At 50.2% G+C, this 27,014-nt stretch overlaps 1 protein-coding gene across 1 annotated transcript in view; it reads left to right on the forward strand.

The window, feature by feature from the left end:
* Positions 1-27,014, forward strand: part of ASXL2 (ASXL transcriptional regulator 2) — a 76,302-nt gene that overhangs the window by 26,912 nt on the left and 22,376 nt on the right. Inside the window, exons 3-4 of the mRNA XM_074153968.1 lie at positions 6,197-6,305; positions 9,802-9,961. Of these exons, the coding sequence (XP_074010069.1) occupies positions 6,197-6,305; positions 9,802-9,961 (269 nt within the window). The remainder of the gene's footprint in view (positions 1-6,196; positions 6,306-9,801; positions 9,962-27,014) is intronic.

A 27,014-nucleotide genomic window follows, 5' to 3' on the forward strand; every position in this document is an offset into this window, starting at 1 on the left:
TGCACCGCATTTTGGGCGAAGCGAAATCTTAACATGTAGAACAAGCTGCTTTTTTTCTAAACGAACAATTTGTTTAACAAGCCTGACGTTGGTGTGGTGGGGTCTGCTTCGGTACCTCTCTGCTCTGACACTCCCCTCCGCCTGAAACTGTTGTTTTTTTTAAAACAGTCATATTTTAATACACTAATAAACAAAAGGTGTTTGTGTGAATGTCTGATTCAGCTGGAAAGTGGGGAAAATGGGAAGCCCCCTCACCCTTAAACCCAGTTCAGTTCATTGGGGCTTTTTTATCCAGTCCCATCAGCGTGCAGTCACCGTGGGCAACAGAGACGCTCGCTGGTGGGTGTGCTTTATATTAAGCTTCCACTTAGAGCAGAAGGCAATAAATAACTCTTCTCTGGTGCTGAGGCTGCTGGTGGGGAACCAGGGGCTTCCAAGCGGTGTCTTGTGCCCAGCAGCATCAGGAGCTGCCCCTCTGTCTGCACTGGGGTGGGGGTCCTGCGGTGGGGGATCTGCTGGGCCCACCACGCTGCTGTGCACGTGTGGAGAATCCTGTAAAATCTGCTAACCAAATAAAAAAATGGAGCTTTAGTATAAAACAACCTCTCCATAGATGAACACACCTTGCGTGATGCTTGGAGGGCAGAGTTTTTCAGTTCAAATACCGCACAATTGGAACGTTTCACTCCAGTGTCCCGTCCGCGTGTGACCCAACAAAAGTGGGTCCGGTGGGACTGGAAGCATGGGAGGAAACGCTCCATCCGCCTCCTTCCTCCCCCTCAACGGGCTCGGGGTAGAGAGCCCTGGCCTTAACCCTCTGCACCTTTAGCACCCTCACACCCTTCTTTCCTGCTCAGGCTGAAGGAGCTTGGAATTTAATGCAGAGTTTAAAATGCCGTGATTTAAGGATGGCTTAAATCTGGCTGTTCTCAGAAGGAAAACTTGGTGTGTGTGTGTCCCAAAGGTCAGGTAGCTCAGAGAAATCCTTTGGGGGGCAAGAGCTCAGAGTATGTGTTTCTTATGCCATTGACTGGCCTTACAACTACCTCTGAACTACAGAAATTGCTATTATACTATACTATATAATATTATATCATAGCCCTCTCAGCAATCCAATAAAATAGGTAAAGAACACGCCTGTCCTGCAGGCAGAGGGGGGCTGTCACTTGCCCTTGGTCACTTTGAGATCAGTTTTCTGATTTATTAATGAAGTGGAAGTGCAGATATGAAAAATTTCAACTTTCAGAACAGAGTATTTGGAAGCTACCAAAAGTCCTTGTTTAGTCAACAATGTAAAAAAAAAATAAATACATAGTTTATGTAGCAGTCATAGGCTTGTAAGGATAAACAGGTTTATAAGTTCCACTAAATCGGTTAAATTGCTTGTTTTCAGCTGGGAAGTCAGAGTGAAAAGGGAATAATCACCAAAACACCATTTTCAGTGGAAAGCAGAACAAATTCATAATGGAAATAGCCACTTCATGGGCACTTAATACTTGCCCCAACACAGTGTCCTCGAAACGTTCGGGCAGAGGCTCAGAAAGTCCCACATTTGGCTGAGTCTATTTAAGACGCTGCTGTCGAGGTGGTGAGTAGCTGCAATCATCGAATCACAGAATGGTTAGAGTTGGAAGGGACCTTAAAGATCACCTAGATCCAACCCCCTGCCCTGGGGCATGTCAGTGCCTACTCTGGTTATATCCAAGTTTAAGAACGTGCATTTGCTCAGCCTCTTCGCTGGGCGTCACCCCTCCGAAACAGCACCTGTAAATGAAAATATTCTTGATGCTGTGGTTGAAAACCTATGTCAGCACTTAATTTCTTTTGCTTGTGACAGAAGTAGCTCGGAACGGGTGGGGGTGTTACTCCCCAGCCCGTCCCAAGGTGAAACACGCTGCGGGTGAGGGAAACGCATAGGGGATGGGACAGGAGAGGGATTTAAAGCTTCAGGCAGTGAACAAATCGGTGTTTCCCAGTTTGCTTGGAGGAGCTCCTCGCTCTGGGCGCGGGAGCTGGGGCTGTGACCCTTGCGCTGGCTCCACGAGTCCTGTTTGTGCTGAGTTTGCTGCCCGTGTTTTGGCAGATCTACAGCACTATTTTTAGCTTTTGAAAAGTAAAATCTAGGAAGTTTCAGCGTGCAGTTGCAACACCATGGAATCCAAATTCATCCTGGTAAATGTTGTTACAGTTACCTTTCTTCTTCTAAACTCTTACAAATAGATTTTTATATTTTTTTTTCACTTTAATGGGAGCTCCTGCGAGCTGGGAACCCCTGAGCAGCTCTTCCCGAACCTGCCACCTCGGGAATTCTTATCCTGCCTCGATTATGCATAAGCCGAATGGGAAATAATATGTTTTTCACGCTATTTGTTAGCATGTGTGATGTAAAAATATTTATCTGGGTTGAAAAACTTACTGGAATGAGCACTGGAATTCTAAGCTGTAAAAATTCAGGGTGTGACATAATGTTTTAATAAAACATCATGTCTGGTTCTTGGGGGAAACCCCAGCAGTTCAGTAAAATCCTAAGCGTGCCCTGTCTAGATAAAGCTGCTCGATTCGAGTGCATTTGTTTGTATAAAAAACCTTCTAGCTGGGGGCCATAAAACTGAGTCTGGAGTTGAACCCACTGCTTATCCCAGATGAGACCATCCCAAACTCAATTAGTAGAAGAAAACGTTGGAGGTGTGGATGTCAAATCAAGGTCTGGATCAGTCGCTTGTGGAGGCAGAAAGAACATAACACCTCGTGAAGACCACGCATCTTATACCCAAATTAATACCACCCCCTTGGTTTTTTTTTGAACTTAGGCAGGACTTGTTAACTGATTTTTAGCTTCCATAATTTTCGCAGTAAGCTTTATGAAAGGCTCGAATAGCGTTCCGTTAGCGCCAGCTTTCTTAGAAGAGCCTGTAGAGGAAGACACGGATCTATAGATGGGGAAATGTGAGGAAAAAAAGAAAGCAGAGATAGCGGGTGAGGAGTTAGACAGCGGAATGAGTTCGGTGGGAGCCCCGGAGATGCCAGACCAGGGGGGGCTTTTGTAACGATGGGTCCTGCCAAGGCTTCATTCCTTGGTGAGCTCCCAAAGCGTGGCTCTGCCTGGACTCCTGTGGGATGCTTGGCTTGACACCAACATTCTGCTCTCATTCTGCCTGTGAAAAGCATGTCCTCCACCAGCCGAGGGTCAGGTACGTGGCAGAGCTCCCTCCTGCCCCGGAGCTCCCACTGCTCTCCAACGAGCTACTAGTGACCTGGAAAGAGGCGTAAAATGGCAATTCCCTAGACGCAGCGATGAGAGGAATGATGGTAAATGCTGCTGGGAGAAGGACAGGGATATTGTTTATATTTCAGGTACAGCCAGGCCTGTATGAAATATCCTTGTATTCACTTCGTGCAAAGTACTCACCAGCAGAAATCCCACCCAGGAGCAAGGAGGAGAAGAGGGGAAGGGTGTACCCCCGGGAACAGTGCCTTCGGAAAAGAATTGGGGTTGCTGTAGGAAATCACACTGAATTACGGCTTCCAGGGAGACCCTGTGGCTTTCTGGAGAAGAGGATTGTGAAGGCCTTGTGAAGTTAGTGCATGGCCGTGGTGAAGCTGCTGTGGGAAGAGTGGCTTCCAGTTGTGGTGATCATGTTTCCCTCAGCACTGGGGAAGGAGCATGGAAAAGCCATGGGAGCAGCAGGAACAATGAGCCAAGAGGTGGTTTCATTGGGGTCAGTCAAGGAGGTGGTGAAGAGAGGTGGTCTGATGTGTGCAGATGTATTTAGGAGAAGCTTTTCTTCAGGGGTAGGGATTCTGGCTGGGTTGTCAACCGAGATGTCTGAAGACAGGCACAAACTCTCAGCAGGGATCAAAGCGAGATGCTGACATTACTGGTTTCTCTGTCTGTATCATAGAATCAACATATGGTTTGGGTGGGAAGGGACCTTAAAGCCCCCCCAGTGCCACCCCCTGCCCTGGGCAGGGACACCTCCCACCAGAGCAGGTTGCTCCAAGCCCCCTCCAACCTGGCCTTGAACCCCTCCAGGGATGGGGCAGCCACAGCTTCTCTGGGCAACCTGGGCCAGGCTCTCACCACCCTCACAGCAAAGAACTTCTTCCCCACATCTCAGCTCCATCTCCCCTCTGTCAGTGTCAAACCCTTCCCCCTCCTCCTAGGGCTCCCCTCCCTCATCCAGAGTCCCTCCCCAGCTTTCCTGGAGCCCCTTGAGGGACTGGAAGGGGCTCCAAGGTCTCCCCGGAGCCTTCTCTTCTCCAGGCTGAACCCCCCCAACTCTCTCAGCCTGTCCTCCCAGCAGAGGGGCTCCAGCCCTCCCAGCATCTCCGTGGCTCTTCATGGTTGCCTGTCTCTCCCAAAGGCGTTTGTCGACCAGAGGAGTCTCTGGCTCAGTGTACGAGTACCTCAATGACACTGAGTTTTGCCACGTTAAGAACCAAAACAGGACGACTGGGGGGTGTCCCTGAGGTGCCTGAGGTTGAGCTGCTTCCTCCAGCACCACTGGTTTTTGCATGAGCATCAGGCTGAGCCCTCTGCTAAGATGGTCAGATGAGCTTTGGGCTGGGCTTTAGAAAATTCCTTCCTCATCACCATTTTCACTAGTATTTGTTAACAAATTACGCTGGCAAAAACTCAGGAAGCACGAGATCCTGCAGAGCGGGGATGCTGTAGAGGCTGTTTTCTGGCCTTTGCTTGAAATAACGTGGGTTTGAAGGAGATGTTCTGCTCTGACTGTGGGCTGCAGCCCCAGAGAGCTCTCTGCTGGTGGCATCTCTGCTGCCCAGGCTTGTGTCTGAGCCCTGGGGTATCCCAGCCACGACCACAGAGCTCCCCAGAACTCCGAGGACTTCTCTAAACCCATTTCTCGACCGAAGGAGCGAGGAACCTGCGGGATCCCAGTCTGAGGTGCTGTGGGCAGGGGGACTGGGATGGTGCCCTGCCAGCTCCCTCCCAGCAGAGGTCCCTCCAAAAGGGACCGGGGTCTTGCTAACAGTCAGCAGAGCTGGGATCGGGTCTAGCGGCATAAATCCTATCCCTCCTCTCCTGATGGGATTTCTCCTGCCGTTCCTGAGCCACCCTGTCTGGCCAGTGTTCCTTGTAGGGTCTCCTGTCCATTAGCTTGGACATGCTGGGGTGGAGGAGACCAGACCTGTTCCAGGATGTTGCCTTCTCCTGGTACTAGGCGTGGGAAACTCAGCTGGGCTCTTTTTCCTCTCTGGGGCAGAACTGGGAGCGCGTGTGCTCTGCCGGCATCGCCCGAGGGCTCTGCGCCTCCTCCCCTCAATTCCCCTTCCCTCCCAGGAGTGGTTTCACCGCTTTTGGTGGGATTTGTTTGAATGTTCATAGAGAAACAGCTGCCTCTCCTGCTCGGGGATTTCAGTCGATCAGTCACAAATTTAGGTTTGAATGTGATGGTTCTGGTTCCAGCCTTTGTGGCAGGGCGGTGGGAGGCAGAGACTCCATCTCACAACTGCTCTCTAGGGGTCGTGCTCGATACCAATGTGCTTTACGACCAAAACCACCTATTTCCTGGAGGGTGTGATGAGCCTGACCCTGCAGTGGGAGCGCGAGTCTCCTGCCAAGCCGTGTCCACCTGATTTTGCTTCTGCTACAGCGGGATGGGTCTGAAAAACCAAACAGAGAAACCCCCACCAGCACCATTGAAGAGAGATGGATCTTGTGTCTCGGTGCTCTGGCTGGGATCAGAGATCTCCGCTCTTTTCAGGGAGAATGACACAATTGGTTTCTATTATTTGTCCCACAACACTCATTTCAGTGTGCTCTGGGTTCTCTTGAAAAAAACCCCAATTTTAACTAGCTCTGCAGTCAGTCGTTAGCTCACACCAAATCTGCTGAGTTTCAGATGAGCAATGTTGATTATCTGGAGCTTTGAAAATGTGTGACCGCCTTGATGTTCTGCAAGAATGTATTGGAGAGCCTGAACTTGGGGGCTTTTCTGTTTGATTTTTTAATCCGGGGCTGGAGTGTGGGTGTGGATCCACGGACTGGTTTAACTGGTGCTTATTCCAGCAGCTTCAACTTGTATTCTCCTGGAGAGTAGAAGTTGGATCTGGACCTTTTCTGCCTCTGCATGCGTGTCGGTGGGGCGAGGGGCCGGGGTTGTGTCCCGGCAGGAGGAGAACGCTGAGCAGGTCCCTTCAGACACCGTTAACCCTGTGTTTCTGGTTCCAGCGGGACGTCTCCTCTGGCCTGCCTGAATGCCATGCTCCATACCAACTCCCGAGGGGAAGAGGGCATCTTCTATAAGGTCCCGGGGCGCATGGGAGTCTACACCCTGAAGGTGAGTCTCTCGGCTGGGGAATTCCGTTTGAATTGACTTTAATCTGTTTAAAAATCCACCAGATTAGGATAATCCTGAAGAGGGAACTATTCCTCAACACCATGAGTTGTAGCATCAACTTGCCCTCCAGATGCAAACACTGAATCTTTGTGTTTCTGCTGGGGAGCACCTGGGGCTGAAATACAGCTGACGGTGCTGGTTTTACTCACAGCAGTGTAGTTTGCTGGTATTAGTTATTATTCCAGAAATAAGAGTAGTTAAAATTGTAATAACACTTCAGCCCAAAAAGGGTAACTTCATCTTCACCAATGTCAACTCGTATCTAGAAATGAAAAATTCCCTTATCCTCAGTCTATTAATAGCAGGCAGAGAACATTTGTAGGGGAAAAACTGTGGATTCCTTGATTTATCTGATTAACATCTTTAAAAATAGTCTTTATTTGAAACCTTTTTCCCCAGCTATACTGCTAGAAGGAAGCCAGCTCACACTGCTCTTGATTTTCTGTAAGTTTTTCTCTGAAGACTGTGCCATGAGATGGGATTCCTGTCCCTACACACAGACCCCTCCAGTGTAGGGGTCTCTGCTGGAACCGCTTTCCTTGTCTCACTCCGTGCTCAATGGAGAGAACAATAGTTTCTAAGAGGAGATTCATCTCATCCTAAAATACTCAAACTATATGAGGAAGTGCTTTACAAGTGCCAGTTAGTTTACCAAGGAAATCAATTAAGAATTGCCCAGAAAAAGATGTCCTCATTGTCACAGTCAAAAATTCAGCCAGGTTGGATCCCGTTCTCACCATGTCCTCCCTCTGCCCTGGAAACTGGAAAAGCACATTATTCCTTGAGTATCTGTATATAAGGTGACGACAGAGGATGTCCCTTTGGGTGCTGATGGGCCATTGGAGTGAAACATCTCCAGAGCTTCCAAGAACACCATTGCAGGACACCCGGCAGAGGTGGAGCTGGTGTCACTGCGTCCACATGGACGTCCGTAAAACACCGTTCCAATAACATGTGCGTTTAGGGCCAGGGCTGTCAGAGAAGGGAAGTAGTTATCTGTGTGCTAATGAACCGGACTAATTCTTGTGTCGTTTGCTTCACTACAGGAAAGTGTAAAGTTGTACATTTTAGGAATAAAGAGTGCAGACCCTAAACCCGGAGCAGGGAAGCTGCGTCGTGTCAGAGCGTTAGGACTCGGGAAAACGTTTTCACTAGAAGGACTAAGTTCGCTTATTGAAAGAAGAAGAAGTGTAGTGTAGAGAAGACAGTTCTGCTGTTGAGAGATCACTTCTGCTTCGAAAGCAGAACTTGCAGTGGGGTGAGCTGCAGGTGTGTGCCGGGGGGGTGTTAGTTGGGGTCCCATACTGACCTCTTGCGTGGAAATTTTGAGAGAATGCGGCATCCACAGAGCAGACTGGACACTACATCGGAAGATACTGGTGAAGACCTCTCACTCCCAGCCAGAGGGAAAGCCATTGATGTTGTACAGGCTTTGTGAGCCCATGGTGGTGGGAAAGGACCTCTGGAGATCGTCTTGTCCAACCCACTGCTTAATGCAGGGTCAAAAACAGCACGTAGCTCAGGGCCGTGTTCAGTCATGGTCTAGTTCTGAATTCCTACAAGGATGGAGACCTCCAGCTTCTCGGGGAACCCATTCCAGTGTTTCACTATTCGTGCAGTAAAGAAGTTCTTCCATACATGGAGGTGGAATTCATGTGTTTCAGTTTGTGCCTGTTGCCTCTCGCCCTTTCTCTGGGCTCCACTGAGAAGAGTCTGGTTCCATCGTCTTTACCCCCTCCCACCAGAAACACCAAGTCCATTTTTTCCAGCTGCTCCTGTGTTCCTCCGTGCCTGGAGGAAGGCACCCCGCGCCAAGACTTCCTCCCCTCTCAGCAGCAGACTTTGAAGGAAACCTCTTGGAAAAACTGGAATAGATAAATGTGTAATGGCTGCGTCTTGGGTGCCTAAATCATCTTTCCCCATGTCAAGCCATAAAGGAGGTTTAGTGAAGGGAGTGTCAGCGTTAGGAAGTACATAAGCTTCATCTTTCTCAACTTTGGTGACACTTGATACAAATAGATATTTTTTTCCTGCTTTTGGTGATACCATTTCTTCTTCCAATGCAGGTTACAAGTAACTTTCCATGTGCAGTTAAAAGAGATTTATTTGTGAAGTGCAAGATGAAAATATAACTGGATACTTGAACCTATTGGCTTACCTTGCTGATGGGAGAAGTCTGGAATCAATGAAATGGATAACACTTGTGTTGTCTTAAGTACTTTTGGGCATTACGTGTGGAAATTGGTCATAGCTCTAATTCAGAGAAAGGCCAAGAGATCAGTTGTCTCCAGTTAAAGGGAGAGGTGTTTAAATTTTTCCAGTGGGTATTAACAGTAGGATTTTTTGCTGTCTGGTGCCCACAGACCAATTCCTTTGACCAGCTGGTACCAGCACTGTCCTGTTTGCTTTCTCCAATAACCTAACGAGGAATTCAGGATGAGAGCATAATTTCAGGAATGCCATATGGATTGGCCGAGATGATGGGACAGAAGCGGAGTGGGGATAGAATCAGAGAATCATCCAGGTTGGAAGGGACCTTTCAGACCACCAAGTCCAACTATCAACCCAACACTGCCCAGCCCACCACTGACCCGTGTCCCTCAGCACCACGTCTGCCCGGCTTTTAAATCCCTCCAGGGATGGGGACTCCACAACGTCCCTGGGCAGCCTGTCCCAGTGTCTGGAGAGTGGCCGGTCTCAGCTGGGGATGAGCTGATACCTCCGGCCACTGTCCTGCCCTCCTTGGCTCAGCCTCTGCGAGATGTCCCGAGCGGTTTTGGGTGGTGGGACAGCGGTGACGTTAAGGACCAGAACTGAAGCAGAAAACAGTTTGTTGTCGCTAATTAGCACTAATCTGCAGCGTAGGTACGGATCCGACTCTGGCGGGATGATCACTAGAGGGCAGTCTGGGTTTAGGTGTGACTGGGCCAACACCGCTGGGGTTCTGGGCTGGAACGGGGGGCGAGTGAAGAGAACCCACCACCCAGCCCTTGGGCAGAAACACCCCCCGGGTCTGTTTTCAGGAGGACCTGTGCCACGGGCCAGGCACTGCCAGGGACTCCGTTGGGAAATAACACTGCCTGGGACGGTGGGACACTGAGCCGTTCGTACCTTCTGTTAGGAAATTCAAAATGGAGTGGATGTTTGTCAAGCGAGAGCGTGTTGGAGTTGGTGATTAGGGATGGCAGAGACGGGTACAGCCTAAGGACGGGTGTATCTGCCGAGTGATGGCGAGGGTGCTGTAAAAGACGGTCAATATCTTATATGAACTCGCAGAGGAGTGTTTAAGAAGCCAGAGGCTGAGCAGTTCTGACATTGCAGCATAAAACAATCCACAGTCGGTGCTTGATAAATAAAAGCGCTACTTTGAAGTATGTTGTTAATTGGAAGGGTTTGTTGTGGAGTGGGTGACTCTGTCCGTTCCTTCCCTTTGCAGAAGGATGTCCCGGATGGGCTGAAGGAGCTCTCTGACGGCTCGGAGGAGAGCAGTGATGCCCAGTCCGACTCCCAGAGCTCCGAGAACTGCAGCAGCAGCAGCAGCAGCAGCGACGGGTGCAGTAACAAAGATGGGAAGAAAAGCAGATGGAAAAGGAAAGGTAATTCTCCTTTTCAGGAGCGGTGATTTTAACATGGTCTGTGTCAAAAGCGAAGCGCTTTGGGGTTTTTTTCCATCACATCTGGTGCCTTATAAAGGCAAGAGGCCTCTTCCAATGCTTTTGGATGCCGCGCTGACTGGGAATGAGCACGGGGGCTCTGGGTTTAAAGCCTGTTACGTGAACTGGCGGGTCCCGTAGGGTCTGGCTTGAGCCACTGCGCTCTTTTCTGACCTGTTTTGGACTCCTTTCCCTCAAAACCCAGGCAATGTTTAGGTATTCAACACTAGTGAGTATGACAGCATTTACAGGCACAGCTAATCCAGGGACGTGCTGGTTTGTGCCCCACTCCTGTACCTGGGTGGTTGCTGAAGCTGGATGGTTCAGCGATGTTTTGAGGATACCCAGATTCTGGATTTTTCTACAGAAGAATGGTTTTGGTTGTGCAAGAAGAGAAAATAGTGGATTTCACTCTGTTTTGTATCCTGGTGTCTTTGCCACTCAGCAGAGGCACTTGGTTCTTGATTTTGGTTTGGTTTTGAACTGTAGCTTTTAATACTAATTTCATCCAAATTAAAGGAGTAGCTGGAGGGGTTACAAAGATCGTTCCGTCCCTGCTTTTCACAGCGGTCGGTGGCTGGGAGGGGAGGAGAGGCACCGGAGCTGCTCCGACGGTGCGAAAGGCTGTAGCTTGAACCCCTGCTTTAGTGGACGGGTGGGAACACCCGGGGGCAAAGCCGCTGCCCCAGCTGCAGGAGAGACTTGTGCAGCTTCCCTCTCTGCAGACATTCAAATCAGTCGGTGCCAGGCCATAAATATACAGCAAATTGGACTTTCCTACTTCTAGGTCTCATGACTTAATTTTCCTGTGGTAGCTCTCGCTCGTCTGTCACTAAACGCAACACCTGGTTTATCTTCCCAGCGCCGTTTCTTGGCCGTAACATAACTTTACACCAACATTAAATCATCCAAAACTGGTTAATGAGAGAAAATAAGATACTGTGATCATAAATGGTTAAAAAAAAATGTTTGTGTGAAGCATTTTTAAATTCTAATGTTTGTAAGGCATCTCGTAGGTGACATCCTGTAACTCGCTGTTATTTCAGGGACAGTCACTGTCTCTGAGTGGAGCCCACACTTCTCTCCGTTGGTTTCTCAAGGCACAGACCAGCAGTGTCGGAGCTGACGGTCTCAGACGTATATAGAAAAGAGCTGAGCTGTGAAGTCCACGGGGAAGAAAACTTTCTTTCACTTTTAGTATTTCATTTACTTCACGCATCTGAAAAGATTCTTTTGGTTTCCTCCAGCAAAACCTGAAGTTTCATGACCTTGCTGTGTATAAAAACGGACTTGCGTGTAACATCCAGGGAGTTGCCGTGAAAGCCATAATGAAAGTAGAAGGTGCAAAGGGCTTCAGCCCACCCCCGACTGCGGCTCATCTCGGCATTCGGCGACCTGGGACTGGTAACCTGGTTACTGGGTGACCTGGGACTGGTAACCTGGTTACTGGGTGACTTGGTGCTGGTTCCGGGGAATGGGTGGCAGTGGCAGAACCTCCTGGCGGGGACAGTCCTGGCCCCAGGGGACAGGGGGACATGGGATGCTGCTGGCCCCTCTCCTCCTTGGTACCGCCGTGCCCTTTGCTGCTGTTTCCCTCTGCAAGAGCAGAAGAGTTTCTACATGGAAACAGGCTTTGTTGTCAGTCGGTGCGTTTGTCTGCTCTGCTTTAAAGTAACCAGAAGAGCAGTAATTTCCAATTAGGAGGATTCCTTCGGCGTTGAGCAGCGTAGCTCTGGAATGCAGCACTCCTACACGGCCGCTTCCTGGGCTGGCTCTGCCTATGTGAAACACACAAAAGCCTCCTTCCTCATGAAAAAAAAATAAACTAAAAAAAGCCTAGTCACTTAAATTCAAGACCAGCCCAAACGCAGCCAGAATTGTGGTTGGCATTGCTCGGCTGCTGGCCGTGTTTCCACCTGTGTGCTGTTTGGGATGGGGCTGTCGGCATCCACCCAGCCCTCTGGAATTCGGCCGATCCCGAGAGCCTCGGTAGGAAGCAGCGTTAGTGCAGCCTCTCTTTTTTGGCAAGGATTGGGGAGGATGGTTTTTATCGTGAGAATATGGAATTCTGATAAAAATCAAGGGAGTGAATGCAGGCTGGGGCAGAGAGCGAGCAGATGAGCTGTGCTCACATTATTCTGCTCAGAGGCTGTGACTGGAGCTCTTTGCGCCTGAAATTCCGCTTAACGTGACATTATTTTTGCTCATCTACATATAAAACAGGAAGCGCCTTCAGATAACATCAACAGCCACTTCCTTATATGTACAAAAATAAAGTGCCCTGACAGCAGCCAAACTGACACTTTGATTTTTAGAAAGGAGTGAAACCTGTGCGCGTTTGCAGACCCACATGGGCTGTTCGCGGCACCAATCAGGAGCGCGGGGGGAGAAGTTTAAAAACCAGCCCCGAAGTTTAAACACGAGCCCCGGGCGTCACGTCCCGCACCTCTGTGCCGGAGGGAGCCGGGAGCAGCCCCGCTTACGGAGCTCCAGCAGCAGCGGCGATGTTCATGGAGCAGCTCCGTGCCCTTCCCCTGCAAGGTAAGAGGCGGTTGTTCCCGGAGGCGGGTGTTCGCTTCGGGGAATGAAGCGGGTGTGTTTCTGGTGGGGTCCCTCTGTGCCCATCAGAGGTGACAGACACCTTCTCTTCGGCCCTGAAGCAGCTACTGGGCTCTTGTCTTTGGAGACCGGCGATAAAAACCAAGCTTTGTTTGGATACAGCACCTGTAAAAGGATGCTGCCAAGGCTCCTTGGGTTCTGCCTTGGTTTAAATCCTCCTGAAACTCAGTGGGAATGCCGCGCTCCGGATGCTTTTACCACCATTTCACCCATTTGCTTTGTAGGACAACTTGTAGTTTGTTGTAATGCGCTCCGTGAACGTGAAGTACAGGTGTCACCTGTATGCGCTCGGTGTCACTGTCTGTGCGAGCACCTCGTTTGTACCCTGGGGCTGGTTCTGAGCTCGGGGTCACTCATATCCTCTGTCCTCACGGTGTCTGGCCATGAACCATGTAGAAGTCTGTCGGGTTCCTGCAGGCAGCTGCAAGGCTTCGGGGGACTGGATGGAACTGCAGTCGGTGCCTACACCTGCCTTTGCTGGTAGGAATAAATAAATGCGTTTGGTTCCAGTGTAGAGCTGCCCAGACTTCATGGCTTCTGGCAATGAAAATAGCTGTCAAAAGTGGATTTTCTTATAATTTGTGCCATGTCCCTGGTGTGCCCTTTCTAATCCGAGTCGTCCTGAAAGAGAAGGATCTTGTTTGGCTTCTAGAACTGACACCTCCTGTGAGAGCCCCTGCAAAACCCAGCCTGGGGTTGCTGTGTTAGAACGGGGGAAAAATATCAGATGGTAAAGTGAACTTTAAGGTAAAAGGGGGAAACAAACTGGGCAAGATTATGAATAATCTTTCTGTATTAGCCAACCACCAACTTGTCTTGCATTTTTACACAGCAGACGTGTGCTGGTGGGTCCCTCGTGGGGGATTATGGATTAGTCTTCAAAGTGAAAAATAACTATATTTGGCAAAACGTCATTTACTGAAAATAGCTGAGAAGGTTTTAGTAAGGTTACAACAGGATATCACCAGTGCCTTAAATAGGGCACTGAAGGAATGTAACTGGAGTAATTAAACTTCTACACTATGTTCCCTGCCAATGGCGCAGGAAAACAGGAATAAGAACTAAAAGACTGTTCTGTACCTGAAATTTTGTGCATTATCTCTCAGTGCAGAGGAAAACCTTGGGAGTCTGGCCACAGGGAAATAGCAGCTCAGGATTGGAGAGTGTGATCAGCTCCCGTGATTAACCCCCGGGGGCTGATCGCCGCTCTGCCTTCAGACAGCGCTTTGCTGCCGCCCGCCCGCAACAGCTGCCGAACAAAAAATAATTTAAAAAAAGAATTGTGTTTGGGTTATGTCATTCTGTTTCTTCCTGCTAAAGATTTGGTAGAAATATCAGCTTTTCTAAATACAGCCAATTCCTGCTCGCGCTCGTGACTCAGGAGGAAGCTGTTTCCCAAGCACCACATTATGCAATTCACCGAGGAATCTGCAGACATAAAGCCAAAACCGTTCCTTTTTCCTCTATTTAGGTTAGTGTATCTTCTGTTTAGGCTGGTGTGTCACACAATCCGGACTTGGAGCGAGCTGCAGTGGTTCACAGAGGGCTGTACAGCCTCCTCTAGCCGTCACCAGGTTGCATTTCCATTACACTTCACAGCAAGCACTATATTATTTTTTTAATGTTGCGTGAGCCACAGTTATTAGGCTGTGGTCACAGGCGCTTCCGGTGGCTCTGCCTTTGAGAGGTGGTTTAGACGTGTAGAAAATGGGTTATAAACTTAAAATCTGCAGTAGAAGTATTTTTTGCACGAATTCCCATGCATTGTCCTCAGCAGCTAAAAATCTTCAGGCTCCCTGAGAAACATCAGATCCGTTTTCTGCAGGACCCTCAATCTGTGCTTTTACCGAGGGGACTGTTGGGATCCTTTCCCAGCACTTTAACAAACCCTCCCTTTGGGGGCTCAGCCCCGCTCCCGCTCCCCCTCTGCAGGTGACAGCGAGGTGTTGGAGTGGTGGCATCGTCCTGCCGTTCCCTGCAGGAACCGGAGAAAGCTTGGGCATCTCTCGTGCACACCGATGTGGGGAGGGCAACTGTTTTGGGGGGGTTATTCCCATAAGCAGAGTATTTTTAATACTCTACTAGTATTAAAAATGTACTGTATGTCCCCAAAATACATGTATTTTGGTACTGTGTGGCCCCAGAATATTGGGGAATTCCACTGAATTCCACTGAAATGTAGGGAAATGGGATTTGTGAGACCCTAATTTGTTCTGCAGAAAACTGAAGAGCGGCTCAGCCACTGCATAGGATAGAGAGCCCCTCTGCTGGGAGGACAGGCTGAGAGAGTTGGGGGGGTTCAGCCTGGAGAAGAGAAGGCTCCGGGGAGACCTTGGAGCCCCTTCCAGTCCCTCCAGGGGCTCCAGGAAAGCTGGGGAGGGACTCTGGATGAGGGAGGGGAGCCCTAGGAGGAGGGGGAAGGGTTTGAGACTGAAAGAGGGGAGATGGAGATGAGATGTGGGGAAGAAGTTCTTTGCTGTGAGGGTGGTGAGAGCCTGGCCCAGGTTGCCCAGAGAAGCTGTGGCTGCCCCATCCCTGGAGGGGTTCAAGGCCAGGTTGGAGGGGGCTTGGAGCAAGCTGGTGTGGTGGGAGGTGTCCCTGCCCAGGGCAGGGGGTTGGACTTGGGTGGTCTTGAAGGTCCCTTCCCACCCAAACCATTCTATAATTCTGTGATTTAATATGGGAAGCATTTTTCAGAAAAAGCCCGTTTCCTCGGGGGTTCTCATCCCCCCCCTGCCAGGTGCTGTTTGGCCCCAGAGGTGCCCATTTGGGAGGGCATCAGCCCTGCAGGAGCTGGGCCACTTGTGTGTGTCACTGGGAGGGTGCCTGGTCCTCCCACAGTGGTCCACTGCGCCCTCGGGGACATGCACGTGTGCTGGAGGTGTGATGAGCTGGAAGGATTCAGCCAAGGAGCTGGAGTGTGAGAGCGAAGAGGAATTGAAAGCTGCTGCGTGTGGCTGCAGCTGCGCGGGGCGGGCAGAGGAGCAGCACCACCGCTTCTCCCTCTGGCCTGAGCTTTGCTGTCCCCATGCTTTCTGCTCGCCTTCAGCAGGTTTCTCAGGGGCTTCTCTGAGCCAGAGGCTTAGGGAAATGGGTGCACGCGTGTTTGTTAAGAGTCACCGAGTATCTTCATCCGGACTTTCCAACTATATTGCGTTACAATTAGAAATGCCTTTGGTACCAGCCCTGACGGCAGGCTCCGGTGAGTGCACCCTCTCCAACTCCCTGAAAGGAGGGTGTAGCCGGGGGGTCGGTCTCTTCTCCCAAGGAACAGGCGATGGGACAAGAGGAAACGGCCTCAAGTTGCACCAGGGGAGGTTTAGGATGGATATTGGGGAAAATTTCTTCCCCAAACGGGTTGTGAAGTCTTGGCAGAGGCTGCCCAGGGCAGTGGTGGAGTCACCGTCCCTGGAGGGATTTAAAAGCCGGGCAGACGTGGTGCTGAGGGACGTGGGTTAATGGTGGTTTGGGCAGTGCTGGGTTAATGGTTGGACTCAATGATTTTAAGGGTGTTTTCCAACCTAAATGATTCTGTGTCCCACCTCCTGTCACCCGGGGTACATGGATACATGAAGGGGAGCACGTGCAGCCCTGTCTGGGCAGGGGCTGCCTTGTGGAAGAGCCTCCCCAGCTGGGTTCAACCTCTCTGACTTGCCTTGCGGATTTTTGCAGTTCGTTCTGTCATTTCATGTCAAACAACGTCTCGGTGACTTTGCCTTTTAGCCCCATGTACAATGTGATGTTAGTTCTTACCCGCAGAAGCACATCCCGGGTGCTTTTCCTCTCTAGGAGAGAAGGTGTTCTGGTACCTGCTGCTCTTCTAAGCTCTGTTGTAGGAGAAAGAGAATACAAACTGGGAAATAACAAACTTCCCTCCACAAGGAGCCACGTGGAGAAGACAAGGGGAAGCGAGTACAAGTCGGACCAGGAAAATTTTCATTTCAACATAAGAAAAACATTTTTTTAAAGTAAGAACAGTCATTCACTGGAACAACCTCCGCGGGGACGTGGTGGAGTCCCCGTTGCTGGAGGCTCTCAAGGTGCAGTTGGACCATGTGCTGGGTGATCCCATCTGACCTCCAGGTGGTCTTTGGAGGTCCCTGCCAGCCTGGGTGTTCCTGTGGGTCCCTGGAAAGCTGCCGGGGAGTTGCGCATCGTCACTGCCGGGTCATCGGAGAGGCTCGAGGGCCACTCACCGGGACAACGCGGCAGGAATTCCTGCTGTGAGAGTGAGGGGTGGAAGATCTCCTGGTCTATGGCTCTTGGCGCCTCGGTGCCTCTTTTGCCAGCTGAGGACCTGTCTCATGCAATGAAACGGCTTCTGCCTGTGAGCACCATGTTGAGGAGCAGTCGCACCGTCTCTTTTGGGGCAGAAGCTGCCACCCCTGAGAGCTCTGTGTGTTTCCGTCGGGCGAGGGGTATTTTAGGCGGCCGAGAGTGTGTGTGTTTCATGCTGCCTCCGGCCTCGGCAGCAGCGCCCGCTCCATGCAAATGATGTGTCTCTATGGGACACGGCCGCGGGGTGGTGTTTGTCAGAAGCACACTGAATTTGGTTGAATTTCCTGTCCAACCCTGTATAAACTGTTTATGTATATATAGAGAGACGCTATTGAAATGTAGGGTGAGAGGAAGCTTCCGAACCCCCGGTGGGTATTGTACGGTGTTTGCCGTGAGTGACCCAAAACATCCAACAGAGGATAAAAATGTTATTTATTTATTTATTTAATAAGAAATTTAGATTTTAAAAAATGGATATCGTATTCTCAAAGCCCTGGGTGGGCAGCACCGCCCTTGGCTTAACCTACGGCACAGGAGCCAGCCTCTCTCCTCCACTTTGCTTGTCAAATGAGTCCTGGCCACGTCTCTGCCTATTTTCAGCGTCAATAGCAGCAGAGTTCTCCCTTGCGGTGATTGCTGCCAGCTTGTTCCTCACCCTGGGAAGGACTCAGCAATACGGAGTGCATTTTTTATTTTATTTGCTTCCTTTGCTTCTCCTCCAGCAGCAGCATTTCCCTGTTCCCTATTTCCGATGGGTAACGCCGTTACCTGGGACTGACCGGCGGGCTAATGAGCGGCTCCGTAACGACCTGCAGTTCCCCGCTGTGCTTTCTTGGCAACGTTTTTCTCGCCGGTCAGATTTGCTCATGTTGTCATCACTTGTGGGAAATGAGATCTTTTAACATGAAGTAGGTGTGTCAGTGCTTCCAACCGGCCCTGGCCCTGCTGACAGCAACACGGCCGCGCTCCCTGTGCCCGGCTTCTAGTTCAATATTTAATTTTTTCCCCCTCAAAACGTGGTGCAAAGTAATTTTCTAACTTTTTGAAGCATTAAGGCTTTTGCTGACGCTCTCATACGGCTGCGTGGGCTGATGTCTAAAACTCCACAGTTTCTTTCCATATATTGTAGTCTTTATTTATTATTTCCCTCCGTTAGGAGATTTACCCCCTGGTTACCCCCTGGATTCACAAGCAGGCGATCACTCAATGGAAAGATCTGGGCAGGTGGGAAGCAGATGGTGGTGTGTGGTGAGGACACTGTCCCTGCCTCCGTTCTGTCCCTGTGCTTGTCCCTGAGGTGCTGGTGGCAATCAGAGGGTCGTGGGGGACTTGCCCGTCCCTCTGGCCAGCAGCCACGTCCTCCTGGGTGCTGTGGGAGGCAATGGGAGGGGGGGCTGTAGCACAGGCTGCCCAGCGAAATCTGCTTGTAAAGACCCTTTTCACTCACCAGACTTTAACTTTGGAGCCTGGTTGTCTGTCTGTCTGTCTGTCTGTCTGTCTGTCTAGGGAAGGGGGAGTGTCTTCTACCAGCAGCAGGATCTCTTCAGCTGCTGCTGGGAATGAAGTGTCGGGGAATTATTTAGATTAGAATTAGAATTATTTAGATTAGATTTAGAAATTGTCCACCCTGAGGGTGGTGAGAGCCTGGCCCAGGTTGCCCAGAGAAGCTGTGGCTGCCCCATCCCTGGAGGGGTTCAAGGCCAGGTTGGAGGGGGCTTGGAGCAACCTGTTGTGGTGGGAGGTGTCCCTGCCCAGGGCAGGGGGTGGCACTGGGGGGGCTTTAAGGTCCCTTCCCACCCAAACCATCCTGTGATTATTTTTTTGGGTTGACTTAAAAGCTTTATTTTGTCAGTGCGATACACAGCCGTGGCAGTGCCTCAGCCCAGGACTTTAAATTCGACTGCGTAGTTTCTTGCTGGGGAAAAAAAAAAAAAACACCAAAAAACCCCAACAATTCTTTGTTTCCACAACATCACGCCTGCACTTGTGAGCGTGGGGGCCTCTGGGCCGAGCCGCTTTGCAGCGAGGGCACGGGGCAGAGCGACAGCAACGGGGAGCGCAGCCGATGGAGAGGCAGGTTTTTACGCGCAGTTTGTTTCCCAGCGGAGCTGTGAGTATCGGCGCTTTCCCTGGTTTCAGCTGGGAGCTGTGGGATCTGCCGCTGGAGCCGCGGTTCTGGCTGCGCCGCTGCAGCCCCTGCTCCCGCCCCCCGAGTGCCCGATGCAAGATTTAACGTTTCTCGGCTAATTTTCGTGTAGGTTTGCAAGTTAATGAAAATTGGTTTGGGGTGTGAGCTGGCGGCGCTGCTGACAGTTAGTTCCACATGCGGATCCTGCCGTTCCTGAGCGATGGTTCCCGTACGGAGTGAATCGGGAAGAGTTAATCACAACCAAAGTTTCTGCTTCCCTGGTGCCTTACTGATGCTGTGCTTCAGTTCCCGTCCTTGCTTGTGAGTTTGACTCGGGAGAAGCCTCACTGCAGCCCGTCTCTCGCGTGCACAGGATGCCGGGTGTTGGGTGACCGTGTCTGTAGAGCTGCCGAACACTCGCTGTGCCGGAGGTGGCCGTGACCTGCCCGTGTTTCCTCTCGCAGGCCTGAACCCGCCGAGTGAGTGTACTCTTGCACAATTAATCTCTCTCTTTCTTCACACATCTGATGCAGAAATACCTCTCATGCTCCTTTTTTTGATTGCGGTGCCTGAAAAGTGAGGGAGAGGAGATGCGCTGCTGCTTCTGCCCTTGTATGTGTCCCTGCACGACGGCACGGCAAAGTCCACGTCCTGCCTGACCCGCAGTTACTCACCTCCATCCCTGTTCTGTAGGCTGGAAATTCTCCTCCCAAAGGACTCGAACTCAAGGAACAACCTATTGAAACGACAGTTGTTCTCGGGCTGTTGCACATCACCCGGAGAGAGAATACCTGCAGGGAACAACAAGGGTCACCTCAGAGGCCCCTCGAAGCAGGAGCTGTCTTCAAGCTGAGCAGTAGAAGGACACCAGGAACGTGAATGATATCGGTTGGGTCTTGCTCACGTCAAAATTGGCTGCTGAATGTCAGTGCTAGAAGCTTTTCTGGTGTGAGAGCATAAGCTATTGGCCTTTTTCAAAATAATTCTTACACTGGTGTGCTCGGAGGAAGGTTTTCCAGTCTTCCCTTGCTTTAATGTAAACATTTCTCTCCACTTGTATAGCATCACATAAAACCATCCCCCTAACAAGATTTTTTTCCTTGTGGGGCAGCGCATCCTCCTCACTCTCCGTTTTGAGCCATTACAGTAATGTTCTGAGCCCGCTGGGCTGGGCACTGCTCATTGCTTTGGCACAGACGCTCTCTGCAGCGGGGTCTCCAGCCTGCGGCTGGTGTTCCTCCAGGTGCTGCCGGTAATGAACCTGGTTGTGTGCCCTCCCCGTGCTGGGGCTGAAACCAGAACAGTTTCTCTGTCATTTAGGTAATTCTGGGGTTTGTGAGCCGGGAGATCTGCGTCGCTGATAGGGCTTTATGGCAGAGATGGTGTCGGAAACGTTTACAGTGCTGATGGTATTCCCTAGAGCTGCAGAGCTGTGTCTTTCCTCTTCTCTTTCTTAAGGTGTTTGTTAGTGTTTAATTGGTGTCCTTTCCTGGAGGGGAGGAACTCCAGTTCCAGTGTAACCAAGAAATCACATATTAATAAACTTACTCTAAGAGAGCTTTATATGGGGAGAGAAAGAGGGGAAAGAACGAGCTTGGGTGGGATCATGGAGCATGGAGATGGATGAGCCGTCAGACACAGCCTTGGTGAGGACTTCAGTTTGGTTTCTCGGAGCTGCCCCTGCAAGGTACACCCCAGTCTCTATATGAAACAAGCAGTTGATTATTTTTTTTTATGTTTATAAAACCACAGCTGGCTCACAGGAGTGTGGGATCCCCGTCCCAGCAGTACCCAGGGTCAGTGCAGGAGGGGGAGTTCTGGGCAGCTGCAATTGGACAGTATTTTGGGGCATTATTTCTTCCTTCATTTTAGCAAGGAATGGTCATGTGAGGGAGAACTTCTTTGGAAATGGTTGTCTCGCTTTTAAGTTCGATGTTGTTTTGATACAAATTCAGGGTCGAGTTCCCATTCTCGTTCTGGCAAACGCGTACCTGTAGGAGAGAAGGGCACTGGATTAGCAGGAAACATTTCTGTGCTTCTCAAAACGAGTTTTAATGGCTTTCAGTAGAAGCTTTTCATGTAATACATCTGGATCCCATTAGCTGTTTAAAATCGGGTTATTTTAAGCTTATGACTGCACATAGTTGAAGGGGGGGGGGTATTGTATTTTTAGTTCAGCTTGACTGTACTTTCTTTCCAAGTGAGCAAAGTGCAGCCTTTTCTTCCCGAACGTGTAGATCTCAGGGCAGCCAGCCCCGTGGAAACGCAGGCCACCCCTCCAGCAGGAGCTCCGCATCTGCTCTAGCCTTTTCTTTTCGTATTATACTCTCCCAAGCCCAGACAAACTCAGAGACAGCCCCCCCTGCAGAGCTCCTACCCCCGAGCCCCCGCCGGGACGCAGAGGTGAGTACCGGGTCCCTCGCACCGAGCTCGAGAGGGGCTGGTGCCAGCGCCCGCCCGTGGGACCCGTCTTGTATCTGGATCCTGCTGCATTTTGGCCCTTTTGGAGGCAAAGAGTGAATACCTCGTGCCTGGAGGCTGTAGGGAACAGCGCTGCTTCGGTGCCAAGTAATAAATGAGATTTACCCTGGCAGCAGGGTTACAGATTCCAGCCTGCTCGTGGGGGGAGTTAATTGCCGGGATGCGTTACCCATTCATAAGGCGGCATCCATTCCTGCAGCCGGAGGTTTGTTCGGGGGCGCTCACGCAGCAGGTACCCAGCAAAAGGCGTCTTAGCCCTGGGAGGTTTTATTTTTTATCTAATGCTCTGAGTATAAATTTAGCAGAACAATTTCAGTGCTCAAAAATAGTTTGATTCCACTTACCCAAAGATGAGAGCTTCCTTTATTGTGTAGTATATTTGAGACTACAATCAGCTCTGATCTTTAAAAGAGGAAGGATGAAAGATCCAGTAAAACCCAGGTTCCAGGGGCTGTGGTGTGAGCAGTTGGAGGGCCGTGCCCTCGGCTGCATCCCTGAGCCTGTGGCAGTGGCGAAATCCCGGGTCTGTTCGGTGTTGTGGTGCTGTATTCGGTGGGTTGGCTTTGCTTGTCTCCAGCAAAAGACTCGTCATACTCATTTTAGTTTCACAAACTGTTACATCTTTTTTTTTCTCCTCCTGCTTTGGAGGTATTTTGCCTCCCAAACTCTCCCCGCAATTGCAGATGAGTATTTCCTTTCCTTCTAGCACATTTTCAGTGGTTCTGTTTTGTTTCGTGCTGTCAAACAGCGTATCAGTCAAGACACCCGCACGCCAGTACTCTGTAAGTCGACCTTAAGCCGAGTGACCCTAAAAGTAATTTTCTCTTGGAGCCACCGGAATAAACCTGTTGTGTAAATGCAGAGTTGTTCTTTATGCTCGCTTTCTTCGGCAGCGCCCGCTGCGTCTCCTCGGAAATGAGCCTGAGAAACCCCAGCGGTCATTTCTGCTGCATCGGTTTAAGAAAATCTTCATCTTGGTTTGGGAGTTGCCTGAGTGCCTGCCAAGGAAGTGCGAGTTCTGTCATCGTCCCCGTCCTTTCGCTGTAAGATCTGCCTCCGCTTTTCCGTTCCCTCCTCTCTGGCTCGGTGCTGCTCCAGGTGTTCTCCTGCGTTGGCTCGAACCGCTGGGCTCCGAGTAGCCCGTCCTGCAGCCGGCTACGAGCCAGGCAGGGACAGGGGAGGAGAAGGCGATCGGTCAGAAAGTAAATTAGTGGCTGAGTGAGCGAAGATCTCTCTAGTTCTGTCTAAGAGACGGGTTGAGCTTAAAGGGACGTTTCAGTCCCGCGGCCGGTTTTGCTGCCCCAGAGCAGGATCCCTTCTGTCCGGGGATTTTCTTGTTGTTGTTTTCTGACACTATTTGTGAAAGACAAACATTAGCCAGAATATTTTCATTAAATATCATCTTAGGTGAGCCAGCAGATGTGTACTGGAAGCTGGTGGGATTTCGAACAAATATCTCGCTGCTTTCACGCCCTAAAAGGTGAATAACCGGTGCAAGATGGGACATCCAAGAGAAAAAAAAAAAAGATACAAATATTTTGGGCATCTTCACCTTTCCATTCTTTTCGGTCCCATGCAGTGTGCACGACTGCTGGTACCTGGCACCCCCGGAGAATTACGAGTCTTGGCCCTTCTTTTGGGGGGTGACACAGCGTGCGTGGACGTGATGAAGCTGTGCTGTCTTACTGTTTCTCTTGGACGGGATCCCTAGACTACATCCCGCGTTTAGTATTTGCAGCAATTTACTGCAGTTTTTCTAAAAGAATTAACCACTCATCATCTAGAATAAATGATTGTTAGATAAATCTTACTACTTCTCTCTGCTGCTGTTAGCACAGTTTCTTTATAAATAGAGAAACTGATATATGGAGAATTGGTATAAAGAGAATTGATTGACCAATGGTTTAGGGTGTGCAAATCTTAAGGGAACCTTGTAGCATGTCATCAGACCTTGCCAGACTGAGATTTCCGGTGTAATTGACCTCTAACATAATTAAAGTTCTGTTGTAATTTCATTTCTCAGAAGAAATGCTCTTGTGTCAGCGACACTCCAAGCAAGAAGTCTGAAGTGTGAAGGAGTCTCTGTCCCACGAGTTCCGGCTGTCGTTGGCTGCAGACGAACCTTCCTCCAGTATTTATTCTTCCAGCTGGGCCGTGGGACCGTGTTGGCTCCACTCTTAGTTTATCTAACAAAAGGGGTCTCCTGAGGTCTGGCTGACACAGGGTCACTTTATCTCATCGACATGACTCTCAGCCAACTGTTGGCGTGTCACCTGGCAGACCCCTCTCCCAGGAGGCCACGAAAGCCCATCAGTGACCCGGCTGGAGCAGTGACCGGGGCCAAGGGTGTAGAGCTCCTCCTTTTGGAGCTATCCTGGGGATGAGTATGTTTAATTACTTCTCTGAGCCACCACTCTCACATACCCAAGGTTTTTGTCACTGTGCTTTAGTCACATTTGTGTCCTTACCGCTTATTATCCAGATGACGTCTCCATCCCATCTCCCATGTGCCTCTTTGGGACGAGGGGAATCTCCTTACTGTTTCTAATTCACAAATTTGGTTCTGCCACGTGCTGGCCCACAGTCTTCCCTAAGCTTTAGCTCATCCAGGACATCCTTATTTACACAGAAACAGCGCAAAGCGACTCATTGAGTATTTTAAACCCGGAGTGTTTTATGGGATGCACCGCTTTCCCGGCTGTCGCTTTACGTTCTGGAATCATTTCTGCAGCTGCCCTCCAAAAGCACTCTTAGGATTTAAGGGTATCAAGAGGTGTAATCTCAGCTCCACACACGTTTCCAATCACAGGAAAGCCTGAAGTGAAGACAGAACTAACTTTACGGAAATTCTGCTCCAAGAAAACAAACTCCACTGGTCCTTCTGGGAGTTGGGACGTTTCCCTGCCTGTGCAGCCTTTGTGTCCTCCTCCGCTTGGCTGTGTGCAGTGTTCTCAGGAGGATGGAACCTTTCTGAGGGCTTTTGGGTCCAGGACAGGTTTATCCTCCCATCTACCCCCCCTCCCCTTCACTTTGGGGGCCTGCAGCTGCCACTTGGTCGCCTTCCTCAAGTTCTCCTCTTTGTTCTTGAGAAGGTGGTGTGGTTACAGCTGTCAGCGGGACACAGCAGCCGTTGTGGCACCGAGGGCTTTTGCACCGTCAGAGAATGCACGAAACACCCTAAAGCGGCTTTATTCTCTCTGCTCCGCGGCTGAGTTGCCTTCCCAGGTGTGGGGTTCAGCCTGGTTTTAAAATACTGCTTTTCTTTATTCAAAGACGGCATAAAAATTAAAACGTGAGCAGAAGGTGAGGCCGGAGCAGAGTAGCCTGTTGGGCTTGGTGTTTCTGTTTCACGCAGAACTTGCAGCTTCAGCAGTGATGGGCTTCGAAGAGGATGTGGTTTATGTTCCTGCTGTTCAAATGTCTCAAACCCAGCAACAGGCTGGCTGTTCCTCTGCCCGGGTTTAAACGTGAAACCAAACTTGTGTTTTCTTCGCGTCTAACACCTACAAGCGAGGATTAGGAGGACAGTGGAGGGAGCGTTTGTCCAGGCGAGGGCTTGGAATGTCCCAGGTTTGGTGGGAGCGAGGGCGATGGCTGGGCTGTGTCTGGGCTCAACGGGAGCTGCGAGCACCCTATTTTGGTGCTTTCCCACAGAAACGGGGCGCCCAGACACGAAACTACATCATTTCATTCTGTCTGCCTCACTCATGGTCCTGCCTTTGAGAGTAATATCAAAGCCCTCAGTATCCCTAGTTTTTATTGTGTCCTTAACCGTTTTCCTTACTTTCCTGAATCCCACCAAGTTTTGCTGACGTCGTGTGACCAGCACTATGGTACGTGAGACAGTCAACCTGAATTCCCCGTAAGAATTTTACATACTTCATCTTCCCATCGTTACACACAGCATCGTCTCGCTGGCCGTTTTCGGGTGCTTGCCAGCCAGAGTGGATCCCTCTCCTGAGGTGACCCAGTTAATGTAGATTGCTGCGGGTTCCATGAGCATCTTGGGGTTTTTTCCTCCAAAAATTTACTTCTTTGATGTTTTACTTGGTAATTTTGGTCTTTCGTCCTCTTTGTTATATTTCTCTGAATTTCCGCACAATTCGCTCTGGTCTTAACTAAACGGAATATTGACTATTTTACTGTTTCCTGCCTTCCCGTCTGTCACTAAGCACTGAACTGCTCCCTCCTCAGTACGTGACCAGGCAGAATTTTGGCTGATTTCTTGCCCCGTTACCATTTGATTCTGTTCTTTGCCTTCTCTCCCATCCAGCATCACAGTTCTGCCAACTCTTTGGTTTTTAAACAATAGCCAAATAATTTTTAGAAGCCTTTTGTTGAAATTCTCTGGAAGCGTGAGTGAACTCGCAGCAACAAACCGTCTTTTCTTCCCGTTCTCTGTATCCTTGCGCTCAGAGAATTGCAATGAGCCTGTGGGACCTGCTGTTCCTCTCCGGTGCTGCTCCCGCTCTCCCCTCTCCAGCTGCTTCTTGTTCTTCAGCTGCAGTCTCAACCGAACTGGGGGAGAAATGCAAGTTTACGGAGGTTCTTGCTGCTTTCCGGGCCTTGGTATAACATCAGGGTTCTTTTTTTTTCGCCTTTTAAGCGGTATTTCCGCTTGCTGTGTGACAGCGGCACCTTTCTCACGTGCGCGTGTCACCTGGGTATGCTCGTATCACCAGGGACTTCGAAATCGCCGGTTTCTTACCACACCTTTTTATTGCTGTTCTTTTTAATGACGATCCCGAGCGTGCCGTTCCCTCACCTCAGTGGTGCGTGGCTTCTGAAAAGCTTGCTCTTTTCCTGTGGTGCCCGTGCCAGCTGGGAGAACTCTAGGTTTTATAACCTGTTGTTACTAATTCTCTGCATTTTATGGCAGTGTTGCTCTCTGGTGTTTTCTTCGGGACCTTCCCTTTTTTTCTCTATTGTTTTTCTCCCTATTTTTTCTCCCTATTGTTTTCAGGAGCTTCCCTCCTCTGTGGCTGCTGAGCGGGATCACACTGGGGCTGTTGGTAGTGAGGAGCTGTTGTCCTTATCTCTGAACTCCTTTCTGGTGCAGAAGGACACTAGTTTAGCCTCCTATTCTGGAACTAATTGCTTCAGGAAGCAGTAATTTAAACAGTTTACACGGGAATGTGTTTATTGTCCTTGATGGTAGGGGTTCTCACTGCCCCGGCATCAAACCTTCTTTTACTCTTCATTTTGTTTCCTTGATCTTACAATGGGCGTTGTTATCTAGCCAAATCCACCTGTGGTTATAGAGAGACCAGTATTTGCTGACTTGGGGTGTTTCCTTCCCCCCCCCACCCCGGCTGCCTCCTACCGGGTGCCGCAGATGGACCCTTAGATCTGGCTGCAGGTGCAGCCGCATCTCGTCGATGCTCTGGCTCTTTGTTCTCCGGGGCCACGGTGCGGTGTCAATGCGGGGCCTTCCAGCTAACGGCGTTCTGCCTTTTTCCTGTGGTACGGTTTCGGTCCCGGCAGCCAAAC

This window comes from Numenius arquata, chromosome 9, assembly GCF_964106895.1.
Source record: "Numenius arquata chromosome 9, bNumArq3.hap1.1, whole genome shotgun sequence".
NCBI lineage: Eukaryota > Metazoa > Chordata > Aves > Charadriiformes > Scolopacidae > Numenius > Numenius arquata.